This window comes from Acanthochromis polyacanthus, chromosome 8, assembly GCF_021347895.1.
Source record: "Acanthochromis polyacanthus isolate Apoly-LR-REF ecotype Palm Island chromosome 8, KAUST_Apoly_ChrSc, whole genome shotgun sequence".
In the NCBI taxonomy this organism is placed as follows: Eukaryota; Metazoa; Chordata; class Actinopteri; family Pomacentridae; genus Acanthochromis; species Acanthochromis polyacanthus.
Window position 1 is genome coordinate 9,532,087 of NC_067120.1, and position 13,607 is coordinate 9,545,693.

The 13,607-nt window shown below is 40.9% G+C and overlaps 2 protein-coding genes across 4 annotated transcripts; one reads left to right on the forward strand and one right to left on the reverse strand.

Moving 5' to 3' along the window:
• Positions 1–435: 435 nt before the first annotated feature.
• Positions 436–4,406, forward strand: bbs10 (Bardet-Biedl syndrome 10). 2 transcript variants are annotated; one of them, XM_022187705.2, is made up of 4 exons: positions 436–520; positions 1,721–1,936; positions 2,044–2,994; positions 3,152–4,406. In XM_022187705.2, the coding sequence occupies exons 2-4, from the start codon at positions 1,746–1,748 to the stop codon at positions 3,969–3,971; spliced, it is 1,962 nt and encodes a 653-aa protein (XP_022043397.2). In that variant the 5' UTR covers positions 436–520; positions 1,721–1,745; the 3' UTR covers positions 3,972–4,406. The 2 variants fall into 2 exon arrangements, with proteins under 2 accessions (XP_022043397.2, XP_022043398.1); XM_022187706.2 differs by lacking the exon at positions 3,152–4,406 and having other exon boundaries at positions 2,044–2,680; positions 2,802–2,914.
• A 2,515-nt stretch (positions 4,407–6,921) lies between these two features.
• On the reverse strand, positions 6,922–13,502 carry cd9a (CD9 molecule a). Of its 2 annotated transcripts, none has more exons than XM_022211222.2 (8): positions 13,151–13,502; positions 10,293–10,395; positions 10,086–10,183; positions 9,557–9,631; positions 9,169–9,270; positions 8,434–8,523; positions 7,972–8,055; positions 6,922–7,836 (listed from the first exon to the last, which is right to left on the reverse strand). In XM_022211222.2, exons 1-8 carry the CDS (start codon positions 13,217–13,219, stop codon positions 7,771–7,773), a joined length of 687 nt encoding a protein of 228 aa, XP_022066914.1. In that variant the 5' UTR covers positions 13,220–13,502; the 3' UTR covers positions 6,922–7,770. The 2 variants fall into 2 exon arrangements, with proteins under 2 accessions (XP_022066914.1, XP_022066915.1); XM_022211223.2 differs by lacking the exon at positions 13,151–13,502 and adding an exon at positions 11,512–13,116.
• Between the last annotated feature and the right edge of the window lie 105 nt (positions 13,503–13,607).

Genomic DNA, 13,607 nt, shown 5'->3' on the forward strand with positions numbered 1-13,607 from the left:
ACAGGGTGAGTACACGGACAAATTATTCATGTAAATATCCAAGACATCATCCACTTTGCACGTAGTAAGCCTTTATTCACATAATAATCATAAATATGTGTTGTAAATTTCAAAATATGTATGTCAATGTGAGATACTACAGGCAAATAATAGTGAGACTAATGAAAGGAAAACATCCAAAATACATGTTTTTGTTTTGCAATACTTTGTCTTTATTGAATGTGAATTAAGGGGATTTAGATATATAGTACCTAATTTACGTTTTTAAACATTAAAAAAGCATTTTTTGTGTGTGTGTGTGTCATAAACTGGATAAGTTCCATGTTTGTAACAGTTATCGCCTCTTTAAATACATCTACACAAATACAAATCGCTGAACTGTTACTGGTAGCTACATGAGTAGCAGTGCTGTTTGTGAGACGCCAGGTGGCAGCAGTCGTTTATGACCTGCAGCATATAAAACCACCAAAGGAGCTTCGGTCTCTAGGCGACCCAGGAGAGCGTTCCTGTCGGACTGGTGGTGAGTCCTGTCACATCAAGTCACTTAGTTACTTTAAGTAAATGGGTTGTTGTGCTTTTTCCTGACATCAGGATATTGTGTGTAAACAATTTCTAGTATTTCTTTAGAAGTAAGCTTGCGTCTTGTGTTACTGAGTTGTATGCATTGGTGCGGCTAGCTACCTAGCACACAGATGCTAACGTAGCTAGCCGAAATATTTAGAATCGAGTGTGCAGAATAGTTGAGTTATACTGAAACCAGTGATTCGACCTCATTCATAAGTTCAGCGACAATATATTGACAGAGGAAGAGCACATGGCAGGACTTCCAACAACGTAAACACGGACGACCGACGTGTAGTAGCAATAATTGTTAACGAAAGACCTCTCATTCACTAGGACTGAAATGTACTGAGAGCTTTCTGGCTGCTGTACAAATAGACTCTTAATGTGCAGTGCGCTACGTAGTATGCATGATTACACAAAGCTGTTTACAGGGAAAATAAGACCTCAACAATGTTAGCTGTTAGCACTCAAAGCTGTCTGTCCTGGTTTGTTGACCTCTAACAAAAACTGATTCTGTTGCTGGCCCTACCTCCCACCAAGTTACTAGTGAGTCCAAGACACCCATAGCATCTGTTTACAATGCACAGCTGGTTTGCTGGAGTATGATGCTGAAAATGTTTCGTCTGTGATTGACCCACTAATATCACATGGCATGTTTAAACACCCTCAGCCTTATCAGTCATAGTTAACATCTACCCCTTCATCATCACTGCTCAAGCTATTGCTCTAATTCTTTATCAAAGCTGCCAGGTCAACTGTCAGCCAAGAAATCCAAAATCCCTTAATTAACACATGGCCTGCCAGACATTCTGTGTTTACCAACTGTACATCCGCTTAACCTGTAAAGATCTGTGCCATAGTCACTTAACCTTTAGTAAAGATTTGGAAGTTCGCTGAAAACAAAAGCTATTGTTTGTACATTTTGACGCCTTCCTTGTACCACAGTCAACAACAATATCTGAATGTTTTCAAACATTTCGTTCAACCGTCTATGATCAGTCAACATTTTATTTTCAGACACTACTTGTGATGCTAAATACAACCAGTAAATTGTATAGATGACTTCTGTATCAAAACATGAAAAACCAAAGTTTGTAGATATTGTTTAAGGGCATTGCATACTGACATTTTAAAACCTTGTTTCCTCTTTTTTCAGGGTGGGTACATTACAGGGAGTGAAGATGCTGCCATTGGAGCATCTCCACCTAAAACACGTCTTGCAGACAGTGGGTGTCCTGGAGGCAGTCATCCTTCGCAGTTTCGGCCCTGAAGGAGGACAGGTGCTGTTCACCAGAGACACAGGACAGGCGATGTTGAGCCGCAGTGGGACACACATTCTCAGAGCACTACACTTGGAGCATCCACTGGCCAGGTTAGCACAGAGACATTGACTGTTACCATCTTAACCCTAAATATAGTGTCAGCTCTCTTGAGATTTATTTGTGTATGTTTATTTTTTTATTATTTTATTTTTACTAGGATGGTGGTGGAGTGTGTCTGGAAGCACAGCACAGTAACAGGTGATGGATCCAAGACCTTTATCTTGCTGCTGGCATCACTACTACGAAAGATTCACACAACAGCCAGCAGGGAGCCTCATGTGTCTCATTCTTATAACTCCCTGGAAGCAGCAGAGGCTGCCACTGCCAGACACTTGGCTGACAAACTGCTAGCATTTGCATTGAAGGAGCTGGATGATCTCATTGCCATGGAAGTGGCCCCACATGGACGCTGTGTTTCGTGGGAGGATTTCACTGCAGAAATGCATTCACCAGCCAATCACTATGTGCAAAAACTGCTTGCATCATTTTTTCATATGCGTCTCGGTTACGTGCACTGTGCCTTTATTAGTGAGCTCACATGTGAACTGCTCAATCACTGGAAGTGTATCGATAACCTGCCCTACTTTGCACTTCAATTTTTAAAAGACAACTTCCCTGCAATACATACACCTGTATCAGGCTTCCCTATTACCTCTTCACGTTTGATTGAGGGGCAGGTGATTCACAGGGACTTTGCGACACCATACCCTCAGACTGACCACCAGCCAATTAAAGCTGTAGTATTCACTGGGTATTTGCAGCCAAGATTGCTTAACACAGGAGATGTGCTTGAGGTGGGTTGTGGAGGGACAGAGGAAAGAAGTATTCTGGACTTCAGTGCATGGACGGAAAGGTCACTACAGTGCTTAATTGCAAACCTGCAGTCTTTGGGTGTCTCTGTGCTTCTGTCTGCAGTGAAACAGTCTGCTGCGGTCCTGGCCTTAGCCACACAGGCAGAGATGTGCTTTGTTGACTGCGTCAGTGAAGATGAGCTGTCTCTCTTTGCCCAGTTAAGTGGGGCCACACCAATCTCAGACTGCTGGAGAATTGAACCAGAGCACATTGCTGAGCTGACTTTTTGTCGACCAATACTGCTGGGACCCCACAGGTATGAAAACATGCCTTTCTTTTCACTCACCTGCAAAGCCACACATTTACATGCAAAGAATTACCTGGGAACTATACACACCTCTCATCTGCAGACTTTGGTCGCTGATGTTTTCATCATCAGGTTTGGTTAACAGACATCTTTTTCTCTTCAACAGGTATGTCCATGTGGCTTTCCATAATTCAGAAGAAAGGGTGAAGGTCAAACCCTATAGTCTCATCATTTGTGGCTCAGGGGAAGGGCAAACTGACCAGTATGCATGTGCATTTCAAGATGCCATTCGCATGCTATTTACAACTTGGGAGCCCATACCTGCGACTGGAACTACAGCAGCAAAGAGAACTGTTCAATCGGACAAACGCACATCTTCATATACACACGTTCTGACTGACAGCTCCACATGCACATCCTCCAATTTAAATCCTCTCCATAAGTGTGTGTTACAACCAGGTTGCATAATGCCTGCTGGTGGGACATTTGAATTTCTCTTACACCATGCCCTCCTGAAACTGAGCCACAGTTGCTCAGCTTCGAATGACACAAATATAGGTGTCCCTGTTTCCCGACTTTTGGCCAGTGCTTTATTGAGCGTCCCCAAACAAATTTACTCTCACAGCCCAGGACAATTCCTGCAGACTCGGACCAGGGTCATGAGTTTTATTACAAATTGTTCCCACCCTTTCGACCTTGTCTGTAACCAAGAGCACAATGCAAGCCCCATACAGAGTGAAGGTCCTCTAGAGGATGGCATACTAAACTTGCATTGTTGTAGGAAGAGTGACATGCCTTCAAAAGTTTTTACACAGGATTTGGGCCTTGAATCGGTCTCCTGTAAATACGAGCTGCTTCTGGCTGTGCTGCAGTGTGTCACAAGTCTCCTCCGGGTAGACACCATTCTGCGTACACATACTGCATTACACACACAATCACTGGCAGACACTTCCTGGGAAAGCACAGAGGACGAGGCTGAGAACTGACATTGTGTTATGTGCCAATACAAAAGCCATGAACCTATTTTCTCTCACTACTTACTTACTTACTCAGGTACCACTCAAAAGTCACACAAAAAAGCTTGCACTTTCATGTAGGTTGCTACAGAAATTTTTGTGGCCACCGTTTTTTTGAATTATATATTTCTCCTAATGCAATATATTTATAATATGAGGCTTTTGCGCTTCGACAGAAATGATAAATTATATTTCATGGGAGTATTATTGTGTCTTGCATTTTATGAGCCAATAAAACAGTAAGGTGGTTCTGTACCATCCTGTTCTGAATCAAGGCAACTTTTGGCAATAACAGTAAGAAAGAAAACATAAAACAACCCTTCGTTACTCTCTGTACAGAGTGGAATGTGCAGTTATTAAACAAACCTTTATCTGCTGTGTCTTAATGTGCAGTGAGTAAGTGTTGATGTTAGTCTGCTTCCTCTTTTTATTCAACAAAAAATTCTCTCCCTTATCTATTTCCTCCTGTCTTACCCTGGCTACTACATGCAAAGCCATACACATTGAATAACACGGACACATCAACACAAATATACACACTCCTTTTTATAATCAGTGTTATCTTCTTGGTGGGGGAGAGGAGTTTGGGAGGGCAACACCCGGCTGTCAACAACCAAATCATAGTGGACTTCCTTGTTCTGTAATCAGAGGAACGCAAACTCTATTTTCACATCTTTTTGGGGAAATAGTGAGTTGTTCAGACATTAACTAGACTCACAACCACACATAAACCCTACTGTTTACTGTAGCTACTGCTTCCTTGGTTTTAAACACAAATTTTCCATAAATTAATTGTGACAGATAACCCAAAAACAAAGATAGTGCTTGGCATTGTTTGTGCTCTGCATGAGTCACCACTAACGGTAACTAATATCAAAGGGGGGGAAAGCCCAGAGAATTTTTAGAATGTTTTTTTTTCCATTGCACACATGGAAGCTAGCATGAATGATAGTTTTAGCAAAACACCCACACCCTTCTGCCAGTTCTTTGCCCCCTGTATCATGCAAGCCAAACAATTTATCAGGGAATCAATTTGATAACAAAAAGGTTGCTATCTAGTTATTAAAAATGACAAAATGACCTGAGAACTGGACTAGTTAAAGGTTACAGTGCTACAGCTCATTTGAGTGAATCAATTTGATACCAAAAAAGTTGCTACACACGTGGACAAAATTGTTGGTACCCCTCAGTTAAAGAAGGAAAAACCCACAATTCTCACTGAAATCACTTGAAACTCAGAAAAGTAACAATAAATAAAAATTTATTGAAAATTAAATAATCAAAAACAGCCATTACTTTTGAATTGTTGATTAACATAATTATTAAAAAAAACAAACTAATGAAACAGGCCTGGACAAAAATGATGGTACCTCTATAAAAGATTGAAAACTATTTGACCAGAGTGACATGATTAACTCAGGTGTGTCATTTAATTGACATCACAGGTGTTTCCAAACTCATAATCAGTCAGTCTGCCTATTTAAAGGGAGACAAGTAGTCACCCTGCTGTTTGGTGAAAAGGTGTGTACCACACTGAACATGGACAACAGAAAGCGAAGGAGAGAATTGTCCCAGGACATCCGAAAAAAAATGATAGACAAACATCTTAAAGGTAAAGGCTATAAGACCATCTCTAAACAGCTTGAAGTTCCTGTGACAACAGTGGCTCATATTATTCAGAAGTTCAAGACCCACGGGACAGTAGCCAACCTCCCTGGACGTGGCCGCAAGAGGAAAATTGATGACAAATTGAAGAGACGGATCGTTGGAATTGTATCCAAAGAGCCCAGAGCAACCTCCAAAGAAATTAAAGGTGAACTCCAAGGCCAAGGTACATCAGTGTCAGATCGCACCATTCGTCGTTGTTTGAGCCAAAGTGGACTTCATGGGAGACGACTAAGGAGGACACCACTGCTGAAAAAAACTCATAAAAAAGCGAGACTGGAATTTGCAAAAATGCATGTTGACAAGTCACAAAGCTTCTGGGAGAATGTCCTTTGGACAGATGAGACCAAACTGGAGCTTTTTGGTAAGGCACATCAACTCTATGTTCATAGACTCAAAAACCAAGCATACGAAGAAAAGAACACTGTCCCTACGGTGAAACATGGAGGAGGCTCAGTAATGTTTTGGGGCTGCTTTGCTGCATCTGGCACAGGGTGTCTTGAAAGTGTGCAAGGTACGATAAAATCTGAAGACTATCAAGGCATTCTGGAGAGAAATGTGCTGCCTAGTGTCAGAAAGCTTGGTCTCAGTCGCAGGTCATGGGTCTTCCAACAGGACAACGATCCAAAACACACAGCCAAAAACACCCAAGAATGGCTGAGAGAAAAGCGTTGGACTATTCTAAAGTGGCCTTCTATGAGCCCAGATCTGAATCCCATTGAACATATGTGGAAGGAGCTGAAACATGCCATTTGGAGAAGACACCCATCAAACCTGAGACAACTGGAGCTGTTTGCTCATGAGGAGTGGGCCAAAATACCTGTTGACAGCTGCAGAACGCTCATTGACAAATACAGAAATCGTTTAATTGCAGTGATTGCCTCAAAAGGTTGTGCAACAAAATATTAAGTTATGGGTACCATCATTTTTGTCCAGCCCTATTTCATTAGTTTGTTTTTTTAAATAATTATGTTAATCAACAATTCAAAAATGATGGCTGATTTTGATTATTTAATTTTCAATAAATTTTTATTTATTGTTATTTTTGTGAGTTTCAAGTGATTTCAGTGAGAATTGTGGGTTTTTCCTTCTTTAACTGAGGGGTACCAACAATTTTGTCCACGTGTGTATCTAGTTATTAAATATTACAAAGTGATCCGAGAACTGGCCTAGTTAAAGGTTACAGAGCTACAGCTCATTTGACTCTTGATATGTGTGCATGTGACTGTAGGCCATATTAAAATACAGAGTCAACTGAGTATATTTTACTTTATTTGGCTCTCATATAATTATTGTCTCTGTGAAACAGTGCATATGGTGTAAATCAATCCAATCTCTGTAAAATGAACAGGACATTATAAAATACATTGTCAAACTGCATGTACCATATAAACAGCTAACATTAGAAATCTTACGAATAAAAAAGAAGACATTTACAAAAAAAATCAAAAGGCGTTTTAAACAAGGGCAAATTAGGAGATGGTTATAGAAAGAAATGAAACAACTTTACATTGAAGGAATCTAAATGCTACGCTAATACCAAGCTGGGTAAAACCACAGTCATAGTTTACAGCTCGGCATTCAGTTGGCTACTAGTCACCATGATTTTACTTCTGTGTTGTAAGAAAAAGGAACTGTATTCATTGGCTACTGCTGATTTGTGCTGAAGTGGTGGTGTTGGCCTTTTTTTCAGCCCTGGACTATGACTGTTCTTGTCGGTAGGTGACCCCAAGTGATAGCAATAGAAATGTGATCAATATACAATAGTATGATCTTTTGTTTAGATAATTAGCAGTTCACAAACACTAATTTCAGTCAAATTGCCACAAAATTACACATTTCTGAACTACATTGCCACTGAAGCACAGATGACACCCATTCTATAGTTGGGCCTAACAACCACATCGCATCTATCTAGTCCAGGAAGGTGGGCATAAGTGACAGCAGCACAGTTAGAACTGATGTAGTATGAAATCAGAAATATCTGCACCCAGCTTTGCTTAAGTTATCCCCCTTTGAACAAGCAGTGTTTCTATTGGCAGTGGAGAGTCATGCGACTCCAGGAATGACATCATGCAACATTAACAAGGACTTTAGGTGGGTGTCACACCACCTCCCGAGACTTCCTGATGGCGCAGCACAGGAGCATGCTAAAGATCATCCCAAACACCTGCGAGAGAAAGAGAAAGCAGACGAGAGCGGGATATTACTTGTGTTAAGAATATGACATCTGCACTGTGTTCATGTTCCAGGGCTGCAGTCATTGAAATATGATGAGTTCCAGTCAAACCAGTCGCACACTCACCATAACAACGCCAATGCCGATGCCCACACCGCCTATGATGTGCAACTTGGAGTCAAACACCTCATCAATGGCATCAGGACAGCTCTGCAACAGATAAGCATGATTCCTTTCAGCTTTCTTCATGCCTATGCTGAACGTGACTTGTGGTACGGCACACATAACAGACAGCCTTAGAGCATGCAGGCTCCAGTAAACCATTGTTGCCATAGTAACACTTGCAAGGAGGCTGAGGGAATTGGTCTGCAAAAAGGAAGACTGATAAACTTGTGACACACCAGATCATAATTACACATTTGATGTACAGTAATTCCACCAGCACTCACAGATGAAGCATGTGTGACATCTGTTCGATCTTTACAAAGGTCTCTTATAGGAAATATTATTTTCAACTCTCTGTTTACTGATTGAAGAACTGAAGTTGTGTTGGCATTTGATTTATATACACATGCAGGAATGTACTACCTTAACAAGTAACTCCTCAAGTAGTTCTCCTCGGGGACAAATCTCTTTGGAAGTTTCTTCGCTCATACCCTTTGGACCACAACAGTTCAGCTGTAAACAGAGGACAAAATCATAAATTACGAGCACAAGATGACTTGAAGGAAAAAAAATGACATTTTGGTTACTTTGAAGGAATATTTCAACATTTTGGTTTTACCGTCAAGTGAGATGGCTAGGCAAGCAGAGATAAAGATGTGTTGGATGTATATATAGACTGCCGATCAAAGAAGCACAAAATTCCCTCTAAGACAATAAATAATTTTTGCATTTCTGTTTGTGCACACAATATGTAATGTGTGATATTTCGAGGTGCTGGTAGACATGGGTTTTTTTTGTAAGTTGGAGGTTCACTGTTCCGCCTCCTTCCAGCCTTTGTGCGAAACTACATTAATTCCCTCACAGCCTTTGCTTCACACATAAAATACAGACATCACAATGGTATCGATCTTCTCATCTAGCTCTCTTAAAGAAGGTAAGTACTTCTTAAAAATGTTGAACTTTTCAGATATTTTGTTGAATCTTTACTTCTAAACATTATGGAAAACAAAAACTTGCATTTGCCTGAAAATACCTTTTTGTGACAAATTTAAAAATGACTGGGGTCAGTTTGAATTAGAATAAAGCAGAAACATAGTCGTCATAGCCAGAGTCCTTCTAGGCCCCCAGTCCCTTAATAACATGTCTGATGTGACTCACCTCGGTGTGAATCAGCCGCAGTGTCTCTTGTAGGCGTTCATCTCCTGTTTCCTTGTAGTTGTTGTACGTCTGTGCATAGAAGTTGGTAATGTCATTCACCACCTGCAAAACAAGAGCAAACCAGGAAAAATAATTGATTATAGTATACATAATTTAAACACATTAATGTAATATGTCTTTCTTGCCTTTTAAATACAGTTTTAAAATGATTGCACTCGACTTGCTCATTATGTGACTTATGATATTTTTCAGCTTGTATTTTTCCAACCTGGTATTTTTTCTAATAGTGTTGCCTCTAGTGCTACTATCTAGTATATCTATGCACAGTAACTGTACCCTGAGCAGTTTGTGTTACAGTTGTAACATAGTTTCCACTTGTTTACGTTACCTTGCTTTGATTGGAAAATCCCCAGATTCCAGCTGCTACTTCAACGGCAAATATGATAAGCAGGAAGAAGAAGAACTGTACAAAGGAAACACAGAATTCAACTCAGCTGATATTTTGTCTCCATGCATGCTTGTGCACATATCTTATGCACGCATGTGCGGACATGTAAGGTCAGCTGAGTGTAGCTAAACCCAATTTTCATAGGCTCCTCCTCCCGAGAGATTTAGTACAAGAAGATTATGGCCAGACGGGGCGGGACAAAAGCCGCATGCATAGAGAAATCTAGAGACTCTTCTCTGGCCTTGACACCGCTGTAGTGTAAGTAAACAATGATGAAGGCAGACATCTCATATTTCTTAGTGAGACAGAGGTCAGTCTACAAGCCACAGTTGCTAAAATGGGATTACAAGTTCTGTCAAGTGAGCTCACTAAAAAAAATTTGCTAGAGTTTAAAATGGTATGTCAGTTAATTCACACAAAGTTAATCAAATATCAAGCAAAAGCTACAAGAATAATAACTAGTACAAACCAGTCCCAGCATACAGGGCGACTCCTGGATGGCTCCACAACATCCCAGAAAACCCACCACCATCATTAGTGCTCCGGCTCCTATCAGGATATATACACCTACACACACGTATATACATTTATACAAGAACACATAGCTCACATAAACCAGTCTTTGTTTTAGTGATAGTGAATAGTATTTCTGCTCAACAAAATCAAAGAATCTTACCTGTATAAAACAGATGTGGAGAGTCTGGCCCTTCGAATAGGCCTTTGGTTTTTTGGTCTAACCTGAGCCACAGGCCTATAGCAAACACAGCAGTGCCTGCAAGCTAAAACACACAAAAACATAGATTTTCGCATAACGTAAAGTACTGCACGTAAATGTATTCTGTACACTGCACAATTAAAGTTCAGGCAACTTTAATACATCTGCCCTCTCCATATTTGAGTATTTCCCACTTGTCAGCCAAATCGTCAAACATCAGTTAAAAAAAGTCTTGTTGCTGTCTGGATTTAAAACTCCTCAGAGCTGCTTCTAGTTGTCATTTCAAATCTGCACTGACAAGCCCCATCTGGACTTCTTCTTCAGGTCTCATGTTTGCAGTCTTTCTGTTCAGATTTCAGTCCAGGATAGTGTCTGCCGTATTTCATATAAAAAAACAACAACACTAGAGTCTAGTCAGCAAAGGGCTCGGTTCCTATTCTGCTTACACACTGCTACCCATTGCAGGAAGCAATAATTTAATGGTGTCCTCTAATTGCTGAGGAATGATTCTTATTCCACAGCAGTACAAATTGCTCAACTATACTTACACAGCGATAGAACAAAGAATGATATCTACTCACATCACAGTTCATTTCCTTTGCAGCAACAAATTCCTAAAAAAACCTACAAATAAATTACACTTTTGCTTTTCAAGTCTGAGACAGATAATAGAAGAGGACGGTATGTTCACACATTCCCTTACTCAGCTGCTTTTCTGTTTAATATTGGCACAAAGTGGCACATAAATCCAGGAACACGCAGGTGTGTTCGCACTCTATTTTGCAACAGTGTTTTCTTTACTTGTTCAGTTTTTTTTACACAGTATATGAACAAAATAGTTCAATAAAATCTGTTCTTCAGACTACAGATGTCTGTAATGTACCAGTGTCCAATGTGAATACGCAGGCACTTACTTTCAAGACTTTTCAGTATAGACAGGCCAGTGAATTTTTAACTTTGAGAGCTGAAAGGTGGCAGTCCGTTTTATTCAAACTGTGTGAGTGTCACTGTGTGTGCTCTTTATCTATATTCTTCTGTTCTGCTTTTCTTTGTGTAAACATTTTAGTGTATTTTCTCTCATATGTTGTACTATCCAGTAGAAAGGCTCTGTCACAGAGGTACAAGGCTCTCTATCTCTCACACACGTCATTAAATGTGATAAAAAGTAAAGTAGACCTACCCAGAAGAAAAAGTTGAAGACAAACATGAGATATTTCACACACTTGATTCCCCCAAGGACAACCATGTTGATTCAGTTTGTGCAATCCACTGCTACGAGAGTTCAACAACTGATTTCTTCCAATAAGGAAGAAGAAGGAAAAGGTGGTGGAAAAGGAAAGCGTTTTCAATGCCACGCCTTCATGCGATCACCTGATTAGATGGTTAGGGAGTGGCAAGAGTGAGAGAGTTACTGGACAAATTAACCTCCATTGTTTATGTGATATGAAATCCTGCCTGTGTTCCTTCCTCCCTTTTGTTTCATGTCCACTCACAGACAGTTTTTTTTCCTGTAACCAAAACCTCAGTTCAAGTCATGCGGGCATACAGGGCTTTATGATCTTTTAGGGAGCAGCACAGAGGACTCTGTTCAGGCACGTTAACATAAAACATTTTGTAAAATACCTGCTTAGCAGCATATTTACTGCTCTGGTGTCTGAACTGAGGGAGACTGCACTTAACAGGCTGCTGTTACTTCCCATTCCAACACAACCAGAAGCTGTCTTTATTGTTTGTCAACCTTGCTCTTGGACACACAGCTGAACATGTGTTCTGTTTGTGATTAGATTCAGCTGTGATCAGATATGTGAGCCCTGCGATTTGTGGCTGCATGAGCTGATCTATGACCAAAGTGTTTCATATTTTTAGTTCTTGCTTAAATGGGAAGCATCTGCATTTACATGAGGATGTGAGGGGTTGAGTAAGCTTTCCTGTGTACTGACCCTTAGTGACAGCCTAGAATCTGTTGACTGATTAAAGAATCACACTTTGCAATTGCTTGTTCATCACTGTGCATTTTCTAGAACTGATCGACCAAATGAAATTATTAATAAAAATCTTCTGAATATTGCAAATTAGTTGTTTTTTGGGATAGTTTCTCTCTGGCACAAAACCTACACGAACACACGGGGAAATCCCTGTCTCTCTTGTAATGAATGACTTGGCATAGCTCTATATATAGCTGCACAAATTAGAAACGTTCATAAAAGGACAAAACATCCATCTGAAACCACACAAACACACATGCACATATCACACGGACAGACACACCCTACAGGCTCAGTGGGACACGAATACCCTACATGGGATATTCACAATGCACGCACTTGCACTGTGGCACACACACACACAGGCCAGTACCAGTGGAGCGGAACTCTTCGTTAATATTATATCTGTTATTGTCTCTACCACAATAAAGCCCCCCTGCTCCCTCGTTTCAATTATTAAAATGCCATGCGCGCAAACTCCAGAGTGTAGTCCAGAGTGCGCGGTAGAACTGGGTCACTTGGCCACTGGGGATTATTCTTCCAGCCCGCTTGGTCTCCACAAACATTGGGGCACTTTGTGTTCGGTGGTGGCCGGTGCCATAAATCATTAAACGAGAACATCCTGTGATAACTATCCGACACCCTTCGCAAGCGCTCGGCACGATTTTACATCTGGGACACCGTATAATTTCATTCACTATAGTAACCTGCGCTCACACTGATGCGCGTGCACGCACCGCTCACACACGTTCACAGTTCACACACACACGAGCACACAATTAAACACAGACAGGAGCCATAAAAGAGACAAACATTTTCTCGCTCCAGACTCACCCAGAAGACCAGGTTGAAGGCAAACATCAGGTATTTGATGCACATCTCTCCTCCCGACAGCGCAGCCATGGCGGATCACTCTTCAGCTGCAATCACTGGTTTCAGAGCGACGGTAGAATAGCGGAGAAGAGCTTATAAATAACAGTCAGAATGCAGAACGAGGTTATTTGCCGACGCGCCGGCGCTAAACGCGCGTCGTGCAGTGCGCGCCTGTAGTGGTCCGCCCCCACACGGCTGTACAGCCTCCTGTAGATCCTCGATTTTCAGTCTCTCTTATTTCTAAACGCTTTAGTTCACCACTAGTCCTTTTAAAACTGGCAAATGTCATTTTTGGCTCAAAATCAGAGGATTCTATTGTTACATTCGTCCTCCTGAAATTGTGCGGGACTTTACAGCAATACACATTGGACATTTTTTATAGTATTTTCATGGCAAAATTACAGAGCCTATTTTCCGT

Coding starts and splice junctions, on each gene's coding strand:
- bbs10 (XM_022187705.2), top strand. CDS start 1,746: ATGCTGCCATTGGAGCATCTCCACCTAAAACACGTCTTGCAGACAGTG. Junction 1,937..2,043: donor TTGGAGCATCCACTGGCCAG/GTTAGCACAGAG, acceptor TATTTTTACTAG/GATGGTGGTGGAGTGTGTCT. Junction 2,995..3,151: donor ATACTGCTGGGACCCCACAG/GTATGAAAACAT, acceptor TCTCTTCAACAG/GTATGTCCATGTGGCTTTCC.
- cd9a (XM_022211222.2), bottom strand. CDS start 13,219: ATGGCTGCGCTGTCGGGAGGAGAGATGTGCATCAAATACCTGATGTTT. Junction 10,396..13,150: donor CCTTCAACCTGGTCTTCTGG/GTGAGTCTGGAG, acceptor TGTGTGTTTTAG/CTTGCAGGCACTGCTGTGTT. Junction 7,837..7,971: donor TCGGCATTGGCGTTGTTATG/GTGAGTGTGCGA, acceptor TTTCTCTCGCAG/GTGTTTGGGATGATCTTTAG.